We start from the raw sequence: 19371 nt of genomic DNA, 5'->3' as shown, positions 1-19371 counted from the left end.
TTAGTAGCAGTGTTTATGTACATATTGTAAATTTTAACTGTAAATAACTGGTGATTTGCTAATGTGAATTTTGTGTTTATATTCTTTGCATGTTGTGTGTATTTCTGGTTTGAGATTTCTTTGTTGTTTGCATCATTCATCATATTCATATTATATTATTCATTTATTGAAACTGAATTTTAAAAGAATTGTATTAAATAAAATCTGTACTTTAATGTTTAAAAGTACTGTCTCTGCCCCGTATTTGAAGGTGGTAAAACGAACCTGTGTCTGCCTTGTGCAGGGTCCTAGGCCTACCCTAGGTGGCGTTGTCGACGATAGTAAGACAAATTCTCCTGCAGTTCCCTCGCTCATGCCACACATGTGTTGGAAGCATCACTCAGAGATTTGAAGTTCTGCAGATCAGAGCGTGTGAATCGGTCAGTCTGTTGCAAGTCAGATCTCATTTGAGAAATATTTTGGATAATTTGGCTTTCATTAAATGGACACAATGTAAATTCTTATCAGTGCATGAGCAGATTTTTAGCTCTTTTCAAAGTCCCTTTGACACCGACTGCAGAAACGTTTTCATGATACATACTGTATGAAACATACTAATTTCAAGTGTTTTGTAGGAGTGTATGATGCCAACTTTTTACATTACACCTTTTTACAACATCTTCAACATTAACTTAAACAACAACAAATTCACAATAAGTTATGACAAGTGAACGTGAGAGGCTGTGACAATTTCACCAAGAAGTGGCCTCAAGTTTCAGAAGAATGAACCCAACTCATCGTTTTCCCACAAACTCATTTTATTTATTTTTTTGTTGCTTAATAATGAACAATAATAGTAACATAAAACAAATGAAACAGCATAACTCGTATCTCAGCTACATGAAGGCCACATTTCTGGATAATTTATTGGCTAGTTAAATCACATCATGTTGAGTTGTAAAACAAACCATTTTGTTTTTATGATTCAAAAAGTTTGTTTACAAGTGATGTCGCTAAAATTACGACATTATTAAAAACATTTCATATTTCGTTTTCGTTGCTGTCCTGAATTTAAGCTTGTATTAGAAAACTTGTCAGTGTCTTTGAGCGTGACAGCAGGATCCAGTCTTGTGTTTAGATTGTCAGTGCAGTGAGGCTACACAGATCAGTTCTGACTGACCTGGAATCTGTAAGTCATCAACATGTTGATGCTGCATTTGCACTGAATTCATTGTTTTCCTCAGAGTGAACTTCTAAACCTCGTTGTGGCAAAGCTTCAACCATGGATCAAACTGAACTGATGTGATGAGCTGATATCATGTTACAGGCACAAGCTGACAGAAACTGCTGTCTCCAGAAAAGAATGAAAAGGTAAATATCAGGATTTATAAGGATTTTAAAGTTATACAGTGTTGTCCACTCCATGTCACACACTCTAATATGCAGACAACACTTAATCATTCATGATCATTAGTTGTTCCAAATAACATCTGATTATTGTTATTGATAGGAGTGTTGACCCACCACAGAACGAATAACATGTTGATACATATATTGTTAATCCCAAGCTTCCCAACACACACTTTCCTTCACCATATAGTTTTTGATAATGTTTTTATAGTGTTTCATATTTCAGGAAATAAAAAGGTGCTGTGTTTGCAGTGTGGAAACCAGTGAGGAAGGCACAGCAACACATTCTGCTCAGAGACGCTCCATCAAAGATTAGCTCAGGTTTGTTATTGAGAAATGAGTCACGCTAACATGCTATGCTCTGATGGAAGACTCACTTTTAAAGGATCCAGTCAGTGAAATCATTTCTGCCATCTGAGGGTAATCTGGACTGAACCAACCCAATCTCAGCTGAAAGAGGGGCAGAAGTGTCTCTTTATTACTGTGTGAGCTAGCATGGCTTGTGAGCTAATCTTTCAGGACACGTCGTTCGAAAACAAAAGCATTCACACAATCAGGCTCTGGATTAGGACGACGTAAAACTCAGGAATCAAGGTGAAGGTCGATAGCCTGTCGGTCAGAGTTACCGTGGAAACAACCTGAGAAGACAACCAGACCAAACTGTGAGTGATGTTATTTCTGCAAACCTGCATCCTGACTGAAACCAACATGTTTGACTTTTGAACTCTCTTCACTCTGTTGTTTGTGATGAGTGTGAAACCTGAGCAGAAAAACCTCCCTGTCAGACTCACGTGTTACTTTCAACATCAGATCATCAGATATCACTCATGTCATGGTTCTTCCTTCTTCTTCCACTTATTAATGAGCTCAGACTACCAGTTTGATGTGTATCACTGTGGTGATCCTAAAGCAGGCTGGTACTGATTTCAGGTCACAAAGGTCAACAGTTTTGTTATAGCCTACATGCACAGACGACCGATGTGGCTGTTTTTTGACTGAGGACGGGCTTTGGCACTGAAGTGTTGGCACAGCACTCTGGCTGCAGATTTATCAACACGTGTGTCCTGCTACCTTCAGATGGCTGCAGGGTTTCAAGAACTGATCAGCAGAGAAACTATTTCCACAGTCTAAAGCAGCTGTTGACAACAGATACTATAAGAATCACTCACGTACTGATATAGTATATATACTCTGATGTCACCAGTCAGTAGCAGAGTTGTCTTACTTAATTAGTCCAGGTCATGGAGATGAAGGTCGGAGCTTCATCTAAATATTTGGACCCAGCAGATCTGCGTTTCCGAAGACCTCCGCTACAATCCTGGAAGTGAAAGACAGAGAGAGATAAAGTGCAGGTTGAAGAGGACCAACACTGATCCCTTCATGCTGGACTGTTGCTGGTGATCGACAACATCTCACCTTCTGGATTCTTCAGTTTGATAGTTTACATGTTGAATAAGAACTCAAACAATGAGCACAAAGTCTTCCTTTGTCCTGCCTTTACATTTCTGATTGCAATAAGAGAAAATATATAGAAATCTGATGGAACATAAAATACACACAGTGAAAGGCCACCATTCTGATTTCTGGAGATTAACCAAATCTCGTCTGGGAATATTTGGTCTTTGGACAAGGACCAAACCATGTTGCTGCATCGCCACCTGGAGGCAAAATGCCATCAAATGTTTCTGGATGATCTAAATGTTGTTTCAGCTGCACAGAGTGTTCAAGAGTGCCATCCATCCATCCATTGATTTCCGCTTATCCGGGGCCGGGTCGCGGGGGCAGCAGTCTAAGCAGGGATGCCCAGACTTCCCTCTCCCCAGACACTTCCTCCAGCTCTTCCGGGAGGACCCCGAGGCGTTCCCAGGCCAGCCGAGTGACATAGTCCCTCCAGCGTGTCCTGGGTCTTCCCCGGGGTCTCTTCCCGGTGGGACATGCCCGGAACACCCTCCCAGGAAGGTGTCCAGGAGGCATCCGGTAAAGATGCCCGAGCCACCACAGCTGGCTCCTCTTGACGTGGAGGAGCAGCGGCTGTACTCTGAGCTCCCCCCGAGTGACAGAGCTCCTCACCCTATCTCTAAGGGAGCGCCCCGCCACCCTGCGGAGGAAACTCATTTCAGCCGCTTGTATCTGAGATCTTGTTCTTTCGGTCATGACCCAAAGTTCATGACCATAGGTGAGGGTAGGAACGTAGATTGACCGGTAAATAGAGAGCTTTGCCTTTCGGCTCAGCTCCTTCTTCACCACGACGGACCGGTACAACGACCGCATCACTGCAGCTGCCACACAGATCCGCCTGTCAATCTCACGTTCCATCCTTCCCTCACTTGTGAACAAGACCCCAAGATACTTAAACTCCTCCACTTGAGGCAGGATCTCTCCTCCAACCTGGAGGAGGCAAGCCACCCTTTTCCGGTCGAGAACCATGGCCTCGGACTTGGAGGTGCTGATTCTCATCCCAGCCGCTTTGCACTCGGCTGCAAACCGCCCCAACACATGCTGGAGGTCCTGGTTCGAAGAAGCCAACAGGACAACATCATCCGCAAAAAGCAGAGATGAGATCCTGTGGTCCCCAAACCAGACTCCCTCCGGCCCTTAGCTGCACCAAGAAATTCTGTCCATAAAAATAATGAACAGAACCGGTGACAAAGGGCAGCCCTGCCGGAGTCCAACATGCACTAGGAACAAGTCTGACTTACTGCCGGCAATGTGAACCAAGCTCCTGCTCCAGTCATACAGAGACCGGACGGCCCGTAGTAGAGGGCCCCGGACTCCATACTCCCGAAGCACCTCCCACAGAATGCCACGAGGGACACGGTCGAATGCCTTCTCCAAATCCACAAAACACATGTGGACTGGTTGGGCAAACTCTCATGAACCCTCGAGCACCCTGCGGAGGGTGTTGAGCTGGTCCAGTGTTCCACGACCAGGATGAAAACCGCATTGTTCCTCCTGAATCCGAGGTTCGACTATCGGCCGAATTCTCCTCTCCAGTACCCTGGAATAGACGCTACCAGGGAGGCTGAGGAGTGTGATCCCCCTATAGTTGGAGCACACCCTCCGATCCCCCTTCTTAAATAGAGGAACCACCACCCCGGTCTGCCGGTCCAGGGGCACTGTCCCCAACTGCCACGCAATGTTGCAGAGGCATGTAAGCCAAGACAGCCCCACAACATCCAGAAACTTGAGGTACTCAGGGCGGATCTCATCCACCCCCGGTGCCTTGTTCAAGAGTGATGCAGCTCATGTCAAACAGTTCAGGACTAGAAGAGTGAACAAACAAAGAGCAAACAGAAAGTCTTTGGTGGAGGTGATGGAAGCTCCGCAGCAGTCTGACACATCTGTAAACTGCTGTTCTAACTGCTTTTCAGAAGAACTCGTGGGGGCTAGGGCCTGTTTTCAGTGATGAGCAGCTTGTTTCATGTGTGTGTGTGGTGTGTTTGGAGGGCGTACCGGGGTGCAGGTCTGGTTCAGGCTGGCACACAGGTTGACTTTGCAGTGCATGGAGACCTCAGAAGAGCTCCTAGAGAACTGGAACATGTTGAAGGAGAAGTAGTTGGACGTTCCCTCTCCGTTTCCCATCACATTCACCGTCTGATCATCGGGGTTCGCACAGCTGTTGACAAACAGGAAAACACACATCACATCAGAGCACACTTTGTTTTCAGGAATCAAAAAGCACATTTATGAACGAGTCCCTGCTTCTGATTCATTTGGAACAGCAGCGAGCAACGACCACCTCTGTGAGTCTCACCCGTCTACAATCAGGTTGTATCTCAGACTCTCAGCCTGGTCGGCTGCCCAGCAGGAGTCGGTCACCAGGGCGACCAAACCGTCATCCAGCCCGTCAGTCTCCAGCTGCACCCAGATCAGCTGGTTCAGCTGGACTTCAGTGTTGGAGTCCACAGCTTGTGTGCGTCCGGCGTCGGTGTAGGCCTTCATGGTCAGAGTGTAATTCCAAGTTCCAGATGTGATCTTCTCAATCACAGAGCTGCAGACACACACACACACACACACACACACACACACACAGCTCAGCTGTCTTATACTCACAAACCTCTTCACAACAAGCTTCACAACACAAAGTTAACAGCCTCCACTCACCTGTCTTTGATTCTGAAGGTCACAGTGTTGACATCTGGCTGAGTGAAGACGCAGGAGAAGTCGATGTAGACTTGGTCCTGGCGAGTGATGTTGTCAGAGACGCTGTTGTTGCCTACGATGCTGTTCATGTAGATCAGTTGGCTGTTGTTGGCCTGCAGGGTCACAGAGATTCAAATGTTGTTACGGCACAAATTCATCACAACTCTTTACATTCAGCTGTGCAGTGTGACATTTGTTAGGTGTTGACTGGTGAGAATCAGCTTCATAGATGACCAACATCTCTAGAAACCAAGGAGGTCACAGCTGAAACCAAACCACAGAAAGATCCCAAACCAGAGGAGAGCAGGAGAGGCTCAGCAGAGTGCTGGAAGAGATTTGGCTGCTTGTTGAGAGTAAAGACGTGGTGGAGAACCCACCATGACCTCCGTCCCACAGGTGTTGCTGCTGTTGAAGCTGAAGGTCACCATGTGGTCCAGCTCATCTATCTGACCCGTGCAGGTGGGGTCATTGAGGTGTAACATCGTATAGTCGATGCCTTTCTCCTCCAGGAGACACCCGACCAGAGTAACTGAGGCTGAGTTCTCCTCGCAGACCGTCGGGTGACCTGAACGTCCAGCAGGACAGACGAGGGAAACAGGAACATGACCATGAGAGAGAGGACAGACTGTACAGACATTTACACCATGTGGGACACAACAAGTCAAACCATTCAGTCCTGCTTTGCTGACATTTGTCTTTTCTTTCATTCAGAGCTGCTCTACAGGCAGAAATAAAGGAGGGAACCAAACGACCAGTTTTTATGGTCGTTTGGTTCGTCTGTGCTCCTGATGACAAACATTCAGTCAAACTGAGTGCTGAAGGTCAGTTATCAGCAGCTCCACAATCTGTGTGAAACAACTCTCCCTGTGAGAAAACCCTGCAGCCTCTGAGGATCAGGACTCTGCACAAGTCAGTCGTGTTGTTGTGTCACAGCTGACGTACCCAAAGCGTCATTCGATCTGTACGGGAAGGCAAAAATGGCCCGACAGAAGCAGCCGATTCCACCACTGATGGTCTCAGCACAGAACTCATGATCGCTGCAGATCCTTCCCTGACAGAAGGACTGAGGGGGGGCTGAGAGAGACACAGAGAGACACACATGTAAACTATAATGGTACAAAGTGAAATAATAAAATGGCACTAAAGAAACAGTGTTCAGTACAGACACTGGCTGTTTTTAATGCAGATGACTGATTGATTCTGTCACAAACACACAATGACTGCAACGCCAATTTAATCAATTCTCCACAAACTGCTGTGAAAACTGAAAGTTTCACTCAAAAAATTACAGAGAAAGACTTTTTCCTGTCAGACATTTGTTGTCTTTCAGTATTTCAGTTTGAATGAAAGTAGAACAAGTTCCCATTTGTTTAAATGTGAATTCTGTCATTCAAAGCGACTCGTTGATAAAGCTTCACTCAATTGAACTGAAGTGAGAGAAGTCTTACAGCAGCCGACCGTTGACCTCCAGCTGTCCAGTATGTCGTCGCTGAGCAGGCTGCAGTCGCTGGCGTAGGCCTCCAGGAACTGACAGTTCAGACCGTCCACCGCAGGGTATTTGCACAAAGTGTCGATGCAGGCGTTTATGTAGGACTCTGGGTCGGTGTGGTTGTGACAGGCGGTGAAGGGCTCCTCCAACAGGAGGTTACAGCTGTTCCACAGATGTGAAGAGACAGAAAGGGAGACAGAAGGATGAAGTCCAGTCAGCGCTGTGTTACGTTCTATAACTGGGAATAAACCTAAACACGGGACAGCTGTTGAAGCTTCATGTCACACAGATTTCTGTTCACACAAAATGTGATTAACTCTGTTCCCCAAATGAGTTCAGGTGTGTTTATCTCCCATCCCTCCTCACATCACATGTCATTCAACATGTGATGGAACATGTCATTCAGCACACAGATGGAAGTAGAATACAGAGAGATGTTTCTTCTGCTCACCGTTCAGTCATCATGGTGCAGTTGATGGAACTGTCAGCAGTGTCATTGTACTGCACCTCACAGCTAGAGGGCGACACACAACACAAGGTGAGGACTGTTCCCCTGCTCTGACTTATTCAGATAAACACAAACACACTTTCTGAGTGTTATAGATACACATTAGCTTTGTGTCTTTGTTTCAGTCCACAAGTCAAAAGGCAGAAGAACCTTTCTTCTTTTTCAAGAGGCGTCCAGATCATTTCAAAGTCAAGTCCTGGAAATGCTCATTGTTGTGAGACAACCAAGAAATCACAACATACAGAGTCAACCAAAATATTAAGAGTCCAGACAAGTTAAGATGTGTTCAGGAACTGAATTTCAATATGAGACTACAAAGTACATTGAACCCTGTGATCAACAGCATTCAGTGGGTTGTGATTGAGGTCTCACCTGCTGCCAATGTCCTCAGGAAGTCTCTCATCACTCACAGACGTGGAGTTGGCACACAATCCCCCCAGGTCTGGATCTTGTCCAGCAGGTCCTGGACAGGATGTGGGTTAGATCAGTATCAACGTTCATACTGGGTGAACAGCAGCTCACTAAAGGACAGCTGAGTTTAGTCCTGATGCCCCAGATGAGGGCTGAGCACCACAATTACTAGTCTTATCCTGTGTGGTGAGTGGTAGGATTTCAGTTTCTGTACCTGTGAAGATGATCTGTGCAGTGTTCCCGTCAAAGAAGACAGAAGTGGTGGACTCGGGGTGCAACACGGTGACTGTGACTCCAGTTTGGTCCACAAAGACCTCCACACCGTTTCCCAGATCAGTCGAGCCGTTGATGGTCAGTGTTGTGTTCCCCTCCTGCATCACAGCAGAGAGACAAAGTGGAGGAAACACAGCTTCAAACATCACAAACACACACAAACAGACTGTTTTCACTGCAACAACCACTGAGTTCACCAGAATTCAAACAACTGCTTCTAATGTGACTGAGAAGAAAGATGAGAGCTGACTCAGCAGAGGATGTGACGAGGATTTGGGATCACAGTCCACACTGACACCAGACTGTGGCTGTAGGTAGCTTACCTTAACTATCCCGCCTTGTTCCAGGTGAACATCATCCTGCCCCTGCAGCCGCAGTGTCACGCTGTCCAAAAAGCTCACATCTCTACGACGACGTTCCTGGAAGTTCGCCACCACAGTGAGGTTTTGGATTGATGAACCTGTCAGCAGGGTGTACCCACACCGATCCTCCACAGTCTTCAGTTGGTCGTTAAAGTCAATGACAGCGGGGCCGGTCACAGTGCAGATGGGGTCAAACATGCAGCTGATGGAGGCGGAGAGGGACAGAAACAACAAACACCATCAGCAGCTGCTGCTGAGGGCCGCGGCCACCAGGGGGCCCTCAAACAAACAAACTACAGGAGTGAAGTCTTCTGTTCATGTTCATGTCATAATTGAGGCATTTATCTCCTGAATATTTGATATAGTAATGTTTTCAGGTCTGGCTCACATGTCAGCCAACAGCAGTCACTTGAAGGACTCAGCAGTAAAATCAACATTTGGTTCAGTCTTCCAGGGAAATGTCTCCCTGTTGTTCTGGAACTTTCTCCAGGATCACACTGCACTGCCATCTGATTGATGATGAAAACTGTGCTGTGTTCAAACCTGCGCTGACACACACTGTTGTCTCCTTATTGGTAGCAGGACTGAATGGGGCCAACTTTTCGTGTCTCCTCCATCGACTCAAAATCTCATCTTGCAGTACGTACGAATCAGGAGCGAGAGGGGGGTCAGGCATCAGTCAGCGCCCACCTCCAGAGGCCTGAGCTTTACTGTGGGACTAAGTCCTCTAGAGGTACACAGTGGTACTACGAGTTGGGATGGACCCAGGCGAGATAGTTAGCATGCTAACTTCAGTAGATCTCTCTGAGACACAATACAAAGATGTTTCTGCTCTTCTTTTATCTCACAGATATCAGCCTCACTGTTCTCTCATCTCATCTGACATTTGCTTTGGCGCGGTCCCAGGTGGCAGCCTGCAGCAACCCGTCGTGTTTTTTAAGTTTCGTTTATTTGTCCGTTCGTTCTTTTTTTTCTGTTTTCCTGATCATTCACAACCTGCTCGTTAGAGTTGTGACAATGGCTGGACTTAACTTTGCTGCCCTTCTCCGCGTTTTTCTTCTACTTTCCCTACTTTTTGTAACTGGGAACTTTGCCGACAGCAGCGGTGGCAGCATTGTTTACAGGCGCGAACAGCTGATTGCGCTGTATAGACCCGTGCTGCTGCCCGGAGACAGACCTGCGGTCCCGCAGGAGTTACGGAGGAGAAGCCGGGGCTGCAGGTCTGGAGCGAAAAGGAGGGAAAAAAGGCACAAACCAGCGGTCCCGGCGATTATAACGGGAAATGTGAGGTCTTTGGGAAATAAAACGGACGAGCTGGCAGCGCTGGTGAAGACCCAGAGGGAATACCGTGAGTGTAGCTTATTTTGCTTCAGTGAAACATGGCTGCACTCGCACATCCCAGACAGCAGCGTTGAGGTCCCAGGATACAGTTTGGTACGGGGAGACAGAGACTTTTCCAAAAGTCTGAAGAAAAAGGGTGGCGGACTTGCACTTTATGTCAGTGAGAGGTGGTGCAACCCCGGACATGTTAGCGTGAAGGAACGTCTCTGCACCCCCGACATTGAACTGCTGGCTGTGGGAATGCACCCGTATTATTTACCGAGGGAGATCACGTCCACCATTGTTATCGCTGTTTACACCCCCCCGTCAGCTGATGCAGCGGTAGCCTGTGACGTCATCAGCTAAACTACTGACTAAACACCTGGACTCATTCATGGTTATTACAGGTGATTTTAATCATGCTTCACTGAACAACACCTTAAATAACTTTCATCAGTACATCGACTGCCCCACCAGAGACAATAAAACCCTGGATCTTCTTTATGCCAACGCCATTGACGCATATGACGCCACTGCCCTCCCCCTTGGCAGGTCAGACCACAACTGGGTCAAAATGACTCCAAGGTATGTCCCCCTGGTGAAAAGACAACCCAAGCAGACCAGGACAGTAAGGAAGTGGACAAATGATGCCACTGAAGCACTGCAGGACTGCTTTGAGTCAACAGACTGAGATGTACTCTGTGAGCCACACGGGACGTATGCTGCTTCTCCAACAACAAGCCCTGGATCACCAGCGACCTGAAGGCACTTCTGAATGAGAAGAAGAGGGCTTTCAGGTCTGGAGACAGAGAGGAGCAGAGGAGACTGCAGCACAGACTCCGAGACATGCTGAGGACATGCAAGGACAACTACAGGAGGAAGCTGGAAGCCAAACTCCAACAGAACAGTGTGAGAGATGTGTGGACGGGAATGAAGCACATCACAGGGATGAAGGGGAAGGACAGGCAGACGTCAGGGAGCCTGGACAGAGCAAACCAGTTGAACCAGTTTTTTAACAGTTTTAGCTCACCTCCTGCCACCTCTCAGACGCCCCCTGCCACCCACACTGTCCCAAATGGCTAGCGTGGTTGCCAGCGCCATCTTCTTTGCTGTTGTTTGTTGGGGCAGCAGCATCAGAGCCAGCGACACCAACAGACTTGATAAGATCATCAAGAAGGCCGGCTCTGTACTCGGACTCAGACTTGAGTCTTTTCAGACTGTGGTGGAGAGGAGAACGCTGAATAAACTGCTATCCATCATGGACAATGATCAGCACCCTCTCCATCACACAGTGGACAGACAGCGGAGCACCTTCTCCCACAGGCTGCTACAGCTCCGCTGTCGAAGGGACAGATACAGGAAATCTTTCCTGCCACATGCCATTACACTGTGCAATAACAACTAAAAAAAAAAAAATACAATACTTCTTATTACTTGCCCGGGGAGCATATTGGGGGGTTAAGTGCCTTGCTCAAGGGCACATCAACCGGCTAATGGAGGGGGAGGGGATACTCCACCACACCCAAGTTTCTCTGCCAGTCCGGTGGGGGGAATCGAGCCGGCGACACTCCGGTCACAAGCTGCTTCTCCAACCTCTAGGCCACGGCTGCCCCCTGTATATACATTTTTTATATAATTTTTACTGCTCGCTATTTTGATATTTTATTCTGTATAGTTTGCTCTTTATAGTCTTATTTCACAATTTCTCACTTATTTCACTGTGTGTAATGCTGCTGCTGCACTGCAATTTCCCAGCTTGGGATAAATAAAGTATCTATCTATCTATCTATCTTTGCTCCTATCAGAGCTGCATTTGAGCTGCGTTGAGTTCCTGCTGATGCAAACCCAACATTTCCTGCTGCTGCTGCTTCACATTAAAAGCTTCCTGCAGTCAAATCTGTTGCTCTCAGTGACGCGTCCCTGAATAAAGATTCCTCATCAAGTTCCTGTATCATCACAGCTCCTTCTCGTCAACATGAAGCACACATACTTACGTGTTGTTGCCATGACAATGGCCCAGAGGGCCACATATGTCTTTGGACTGAATGGTTGCCACACGATCACAGTAGACACTGGAGCAGTTCTCTGGGTCAGAACTGATCTCATCATCATAGTAATACAAAACACCTGTGAAGTGAAGAATCAGGTTCAAATGTCAAAGTTCACTTTATAGTTTACAAACTGTCCAATAACAAGAGACAGCAACATATTAATACTACAGTTCAGTTTTGAAGGGTAGATTTATGTAGATTTATGGATCCAGTGGATTTCCCAACCTGATCTGCATGCGCTGATGTCTTTGTAGATCGGGCCTGTGTTTGTCAAATTCACTGAATCTACAGAATCAGCCTTGGCCACAAATTTAAACTCCTAGACAGCAACAAACACAACCAATGTTAGGATCACAGAGCAGAGATCATGATTTCAGACATGATTAAAAGAAACTAAACTCAGTAGAAAAATGACTCTGTCTTGTCCGCTTGTTCAACTAAACATGACGTGTTGCCTTATTTTTGTTCAACTGATGGTAAAAAGTAACTGTGTCCAGATTTCTTCAAGTATTTGTCGTTTGATGTTTGTCTTTATTTAGATAGCCAACAGTAGAAAAGAGGGAGGGTCGCTATGCAACAAAGGTCCTGGACTGGACTCAAACTGGGGGTGTTGCGATCACATGGTTGCATGACGCTGTGTGGAGCTTTGATGTGATTCCAGCATCTTGAAATGATTCTGGTATCATACATTTTGGTGGAGAAATGAAACAATCCTGCTGAACTCTGGTGCAGTCTATGTGCTGCCTTCAATCCTTTGGTGTCAGTATCACTGGGTCACTTTGGGAGGGTGAGGGGTGATGGGGGAGCAGTGTGCATTGGTTTCTCCAAGTGTCTTTCTTGATATCGCCACTAGGAGTCAGAAATGTTCAAATCCTACACACATCAGCTTGAACATGGAATTCACTTCACACACACTCACACACACACACACACACACACAACAGGTGACAAATTAAAAAGAAAACCTGAATTAACGAGTGGAGAAACATAATGAATGCAGATGCTTCTGCACAGGTTCACTGCATGGTGCAATCAAACAATGAACATCCAATCATGTTCAGTCTCGCTGACTCTGATTTTGAATCAAGACGGCAAAAGGATCTAAGTGACTTTGAAAGAGGGTTCATTGTCGGGGGGCTGATGGCAGGAGCTCAACTGACCGCTGTTTCAACAGGCTGGGAACATTTAATGAACGTGACGCTCGTGCGTTTGTGTTTTTTATCTGTCAGGAAAAACAGAAGATCATCTCCTCCTCAGACGACTGAGAATGATGAAACATTTCTATCCTGATGGGAGTGGTCTCTTCCAGGATGACACTGCCTCCATCCATCGGGTACGAGGACTCACTGAATGTTCTGATGAGCATGAAAATGATGTGAATCATGTGCCGTGGCCTTCACAGTCAACGATCTAAACACCAAATGAGGGAATATCTTTTGGAAGAATGGTGTTCATCCCTCCTGTAGAGTTCCAGAGACTTGTAAAATCAATGGCAACAGCTCACAAAGACACTTTATGTTGGTTTTTCCTTTCATTTGACACTTCATACTCACATGTGGACCCGGGTCTTCTGCTTCTAGTTTCACAGCTGCTTGTGAGCCAAGGCTGCTTATTTTCAGAGAAAACTGTAAAGAGCCAACAGAGGAGTTACTGTCAGTATTAGGAAATTTACTCCAAGAGATTTCAGAAAAGTTCTTGATAATTTGTTCTTTTGAGTGTTTAAACAGTTAAATTTCTATTTATTGAGTCATGACAGTGAACAACACTCACAATAAGTCCACCCAAAAACCCATTCAACTCCACTGAGCAGAGCAGTGGGCTGGAAATAGATGGCAAATTATCATTGAATTCTGTTCCATTCTCAAACAGTAAATTGTAGAAATATGTCTGATTATCGACTGGAGGCCCAGTAATACAGTCCACACCAATGCTGTCGAAACAGGCTGTGAATACTTCATTCGTGGCAGTCACCTGTTAAAAAGACACAACGAGTGAATTCACAAAAGAACTTTTCTACAAAGAGCTCTGGCCAACTTCACTTCACTCAGTGAGTTGTGGAGGTTTCAGTCAGAGCTCTCACTCTTCTGGATGTTACATCAGTTGATGTTCAGACATTCAGTGTCACTGCACTGGACATTAATGAGACACTAGATGGACAAAGACAGATATTCTCAAGCATCAGGCTCCTTCCTACTTACATACAGCGTTGTGAACTGCTCTCCATAATATGTGATGGGACAAGAGGAGATGTTTAATGTTGCAGAACCAACATACTGCTGCTCAGCACCTGAAGACGATGGAGACACGTGAGACGTCAGAACTAGAGTCTGTGAGCTGGTTGGACAACAGGGAAGGATTCAAATGTTGACTTCATGAAGGAATAAAACAGAGTTTGTTTATCAGTCAATCAAAACTTTTCATATCACATCATGAGGTCCCACTTCTTCTTAGAAACAAAGAGGTGTCAGGAACATCTCTCCATATTTGGCAGATTATCAGCACTTAAAGTTTCTGACTGACTTCAAGTCTTTCTGCTCTTTGTCCTCAGACTGTTTGCTAATTTATTATGTTGCTTCTACTGAAGTCCCTCAACTCGTCTTGTGGGTGGAGTTTCAACATGGCTGCCTCGGGCGTGTGTGCTTACCAGGCAGCAGCCCAATGAGAGCAGACAGGAGGAGCAGAGGGCGGAGCATGTTGGAGGAGGCCAATCAGCTGGCAGAGAGCTGGAAGACACACAGTTGGACAGAAAGTCACAGCCACATTCAAAGTTCAAGTCTTTTCCTGACAAACAGGAAATAAAGTCCATGAGCAGGATTCATACTGTACAAATGTGGATTTCCATGACACTTCCATGACTTCTCCAGGTTTTTCCATGACCGTACAAACCCTGCATGTCTGTGATTGGTCTAAATGTTGCAGTATTCAGTCGCTGTGCAAGACATTTTTTTCACAGCAGAACACTGACGTCACATCTGAGCTCATTCTCCAGGCTGAAAATTACTATTTTTTCATCATCCATTAATCTGCAACTTTATTTCTCAATTCATTGTTTGGTTTATAAAATGTGAGAAAACTGTGAAAAGGTTTCCCAAAGTCCAACAATAAAGCTCATTGAAGTCTTCAAATCACCTTTAAAAACCCTTTTATCCAAATATTTCTCCAGTTTAGCAGCAACAAATAATTCATATCAATGATGAGAATAAGCTCTTACTCAGACTTGTTGAATGGAGAAGCACAAAAAATGACCTCATATGATCTAAATGTATCTGAGATCAAGTTGTGACCGTAATACTGACGTTCTCCTCGGTTGTCTGCGCCGCGCTCACCTGCACGACTTCCTAGATTTTCTGTAATAACGCTGTAATAACTGCCGACACAGTGACTGACTATCAGTCTGGCACAAAACACACTTTGTTTTACTCCAGAAGCCGTTTTTAACTCACACTCTCAATAGTGACGTGTTGATGTGAACTAAGATGTGTTCAGATGTGAATATCAGTGGAGAGAAGAAGAGACAGACGAGGAGGGTGCAGGTTGTCTTACCCTCTGGAGGTCTGATGGAGGATGAGGAAGATGAAGGTCTCTGATGATGCTGATTTGTCTGGTGCTCTCTCTGTGTGGAAGATGCTGCTCTCTCTCTCACTCCCTCTCTTTTTATGTGCATCCTCACTGCTGTTAACACCCAGGAGGGCAGAGGGGGTGTGGCGGAGGTGGAGCGATACCTGTGGTGAAATGACGACACCTGTCGTGAACCCTCCTTTAATTTGTGTTCTGCACCTTTTTCACACAGGTCAGTAGGAAACTAGTGACAATGCAGCTAGAATGAATGGAATTCATGTCCATAATAGATTTAGATAAAGCAGTCCATTGACATTCATTGTGGCCTTTTCTCAGGTGCGTGTGAAGAAGCTGCAGACAAGGCAGGTGGTCTGTACATCCACAAAGACCTCAATGGATCGGCTCTAGATACAATTCAACTCATGTTAAAACAGCCCAAATCCTGTCCACCTGCACATCGCAATGCACGTGGGTGGAAAACTGCCCAAACACTGTCAGCACATCAGATGGGAGTGTTCCTCTTCATAGTCAAACAGTCTGTGACTGCGTGAGATGGTGACCTACACTGAGCTAATTAACTATGACAGGTAGCTCACAAACGATGAACACAATGTTCCTGTCTGAAGGTGTGGAAGTGCATTCAGGTTTCAAGGTATGATAAAGAGAGACAGAGAGGGAGAGGGAGGGGTTGGGGGTAATGCAATCACAGTCACAGTGACAGCTCTCATAATCGGCTTTTATTTGTAGTACATAACATAATAGATACATATATATTCATGTGTGAAATATTTGTATGTATTAGTATACAGATGGTATAAGCACATAATACAACACTATGGATCTAATAATAATGGAAGTATGGCTCATGATAATAGCAGTTGCAGTGCATGATGTAGCCCAGAGGAAGCATATATATAGGGTGAATAGAACCCAAGCACAGAGCCCTGTGGAACTCCATGACTTTAGCGTGCACAGAGGAATCATCATTCAGGTGTACAAAAAAAGCAGGTGTGACTGTGTTTCAAGTCATCTTCTGAAGTTTGGATGAAAGCCAGCAGATACTTTTAGTGGAATGTAACTGCACAAGATGTTCTTGGAAATGTTCCCATGCATTTTTTGACTTGAGAGTTTCCCCCAGCGGCTTTGAGTGCTGACAGTGGTGAGTTTCAATTAAGTCAGGTATGCAGTCATTTTGCAATGGTTGTGTCAGGAAGGTGGGGTTTCAAGGGAAGCAAGAATTGAACCCAGATCCAGGCACGAGGGAGAGCTGGTGTGATTTAAGAAATTTATTTCACGAAGGAAACGAAATAACAGGGAGGCTGGCTCAAATCTAAGAAAGTGCAAAGATAAACCTAAATCCAAAACTCAGGGAACTAAGAGGAACACTCACAAGGGAAGATGGGCATAAGACGGGGAACAAAGTAATCACAGGGAAACACTGAACAAATAATGTGATGTGGTTCATGGACTAGAAAAACACAAGGAACGTGACTTGGCTATAGACTTAGCTAACTAAACTAACTAAATGCTCATGGGCCAGCCAAAAAGAACAAAAGAAAGAGAGCCACCACTGTCTAACCCACATGGGGCCAGCGGAACAGGGTTCTCCCCTCTACCCTAACATAAACCAACTAAATCCTCAAAAATGGAAATAAAGCCTCAAAAACTGAACTACTGGACCCACCAGGAAAAAAGGAGAAGACAACCAAAAAAAAAAAAAAAATCTACAAAAGGTCACAAACAACCACTACCCACTTCTCTGCTGCTGCAGCTCCTGCTGCCAGGCTGGAATGAGAAGAGAGGCTGAGCTGCAGTCCCGTCCCCCTCTTTACAGGTGCTCTAATTGCCGTGCAGCCACACCTGTTGGAAAGGAGAAGACACAGAATGAGAAAGATCAGGCAGATCAGCAAGGAGGAGGGGGGAAGCACATAACAATTATTACATTCATTTCATGAAACTCTTCAAGGTCAGGGATCCTTAGAGGACACAATGTTTTCCACTGGCTTCCTGTGTGTCTCAGAATAGATTTTAACATACTGCTGATTGTGTCCAAAGAGAAGGAGATGATACCCCATTATTATGGGATGGAAGCAGATTTGTCAAAGACAGAAATCGCAAAAACTGGACTAATAAAACCAAAACTTGTTAACACAAAATCACCATCAGGGAAAAAACTGACATGGGGACGAACTCAAAGTGTTGAGGAAAAAACTCATCAGAGAAAATCACAGGTAGTCAAGGGCAAGCTTGACTTTTTCCACGGGCTACAGGCTGATGTATCTAGGCGCTATCTTGCAAGAGTCTGATTGGAGCGGGGGTCTAGGTGCAGGGATTCGATAGTGGTCTGCCAGCCACTGATTCTGCTTGGCTGTCCGCCCCTGTCCTCCACCAAACTCGTTGGACCCGGCGGAACTGAGCTTGCATCGAGGGGAACGCGCGGGGGGGGGGCATGAAAGGGGACGTACCTGTAGCTGAGCTGATCAGTGAGTTGTGTGCATATTGAGGCAACTCAGCGTAAGGCGGATTCCAAATCCTGATTGGCGCATTCTGTCTGGCCATGGACTGGGGATGGTAACTGGAGGTGAGGCTGGTCTTGGCCCCCAGTGTTTGGCAGAATGCTTTCCATACCTAAGATGTAAACTGGGAACCCTGGTCTGAAACAATGTCCTGAGGGATGCCGTGGAGTCTACATACATGGGTTGCCAGGAGATTACCGGTCTCCAAGGCGGTGGGGAGCTTGGGGTGGGGGACAAAATGTACCAACTTGGAGAACCAGCCAACGATGGTGAGGATTGTGTCGTTACCTTCAGAGGGGGGCAGGCCGGTGGCGAAATCCATGGAGGAATGGGTAATGGTTGGAGGAGACCTGCCAGGGGTTGGTCCGAGGATTTTTTTTCTATTATTTTGCAAACAATGTGTACAATATTTACAACTGTGGACATGAGACAATACATAAAACAAAGGGTGGGAATTGCGGATATCCAAAATGAGGGAAGGAGGAAGGAGGGGTTGTGCATGTCTGATAATGGTTGACTGTGTATACGGACTGATGCAAAAATGCATTCATTTAGTTAGTGTATAAACCATTAGATTTGTTTCATCAATGGGGAAACCAGAAAGAGGAAATAGTAGAAATAGTAGAAGTCTCCAGCTAAAAGGATATTTGCTTTGTCTTGTATTGCTGCGAATACTGTATGAAAAAAAGAGTGGGTCATCATTGTTTGGTCCATAAACATTAGCAAGAGTAAAAGGTGTATTATTTGATACATTCATGATCAAAAATCTTCCTTCTGGGTCATTAATAATTGAATGCTGCGTGAATGAAAAGTTTTTGTTGACTAAAATTAAAACTCCTTGTTATTTACTGTTGTATGTCACTGAATAAATTTTGTCATATTGTCTAAGTTGTAACTGTTGGGATTCATGTTTGGTTATGTGGGTGTCCTGTAAATAGCATATATCAGCCACCTTCAGTTTTGATAAGTGATTAATCCCTTTTGTTCTTTTTGACAGGGTACAAAAACCACGCACATTCCAGGTTACTCTTTAAAAGGTATAAATGATAGCATTGTAACTCCCGATCTGTATAGAAAAAAAAAACAAATGTCAAACTTGGGAAAAGGTGGAGGGTGGGGGCAACACACACAATAAAGGGGACAGTGAGTTCATGACAAGACAAGTGATTTAAAAAAAAAACAAAATGAAAAGACACACTGGGTATATCATGGGAGATAATAAAAGATAAAACTTTATTTATCCCCAGTCGGGGAAATTTAACGATATAAAATAAAAAATATGTGGAAAAAATGTAAAAAGTATGTATTGCCCCAATAGCTGAGGAAAAAAAAACTTGTATGCTGCCTTCAA

General features: G+C 45.3%; 1 protein-coding gene and 1 long non-coding RNA gene across 2 annotated transcripts; both read right to left on the bottom strand.

Moving 5' to 3' along the window:
* Positions 1–4646: 4646 nt before the first annotated feature.
* LOC121626985 lies at positions 4647–13276 on the bottom strand. Its single transcript, XM_041965743.1, has 13 exons — positions 13183–13276; positions 11890–12022; positions 8537–8777; positions 8155–8311; positions 7902–7992; positions 7473–7535; positions 6981–7183; positions 6475–6606; positions 5910–6097; positions 5494–5645; positions 5144–5380; positions 4843–5005; positions 4647–4652 (listed from the first exon to the last, which is right to left on the bottom strand). The coding sequence occupies exons 1-13, from the start codon at positions 13274–13276 to the stop codon at positions 4647–4649; spliced, it is 1860 nt and encodes a 619-aa protein (XP_041821677.1).
* A 450-nt stretch (positions 13277–13726) lies between these two features.
* Positions 13727–14670, bottom strand: LOC121626762. Its single transcript, XR_006007970.1, has 3 exons — positions 14591–14670; positions 14145–14233; positions 13727–13917 (listed from the first exon to the last, which is right to left on the bottom strand). It is a non-coding gene; the product is annotated as an uncharacterized LOC121626762 (long non-coding RNA).
* Positions 14671–19371: the final 4701 nt, after the last annotated feature.

This window comes from Chelmon rostratus, chromosome 23, assembly GCF_017976325.1.
Source record: "Chelmon rostratus isolate fCheRos1 chromosome 23, fCheRos1.pri, whole genome shotgun sequence".
In the NCBI taxonomy this organism is placed as follows: domain Eukaryota; kingdom Metazoa; phylum Chordata; class Actinopteri; order Chaetodontiformes; family Chaetodontidae; genus Chelmon; species Chelmon rostratus.
Note: the sequence above shows the minus strand (reverse complement) of the source record. Positions and strands in the feature narration are given on the sequence as shown.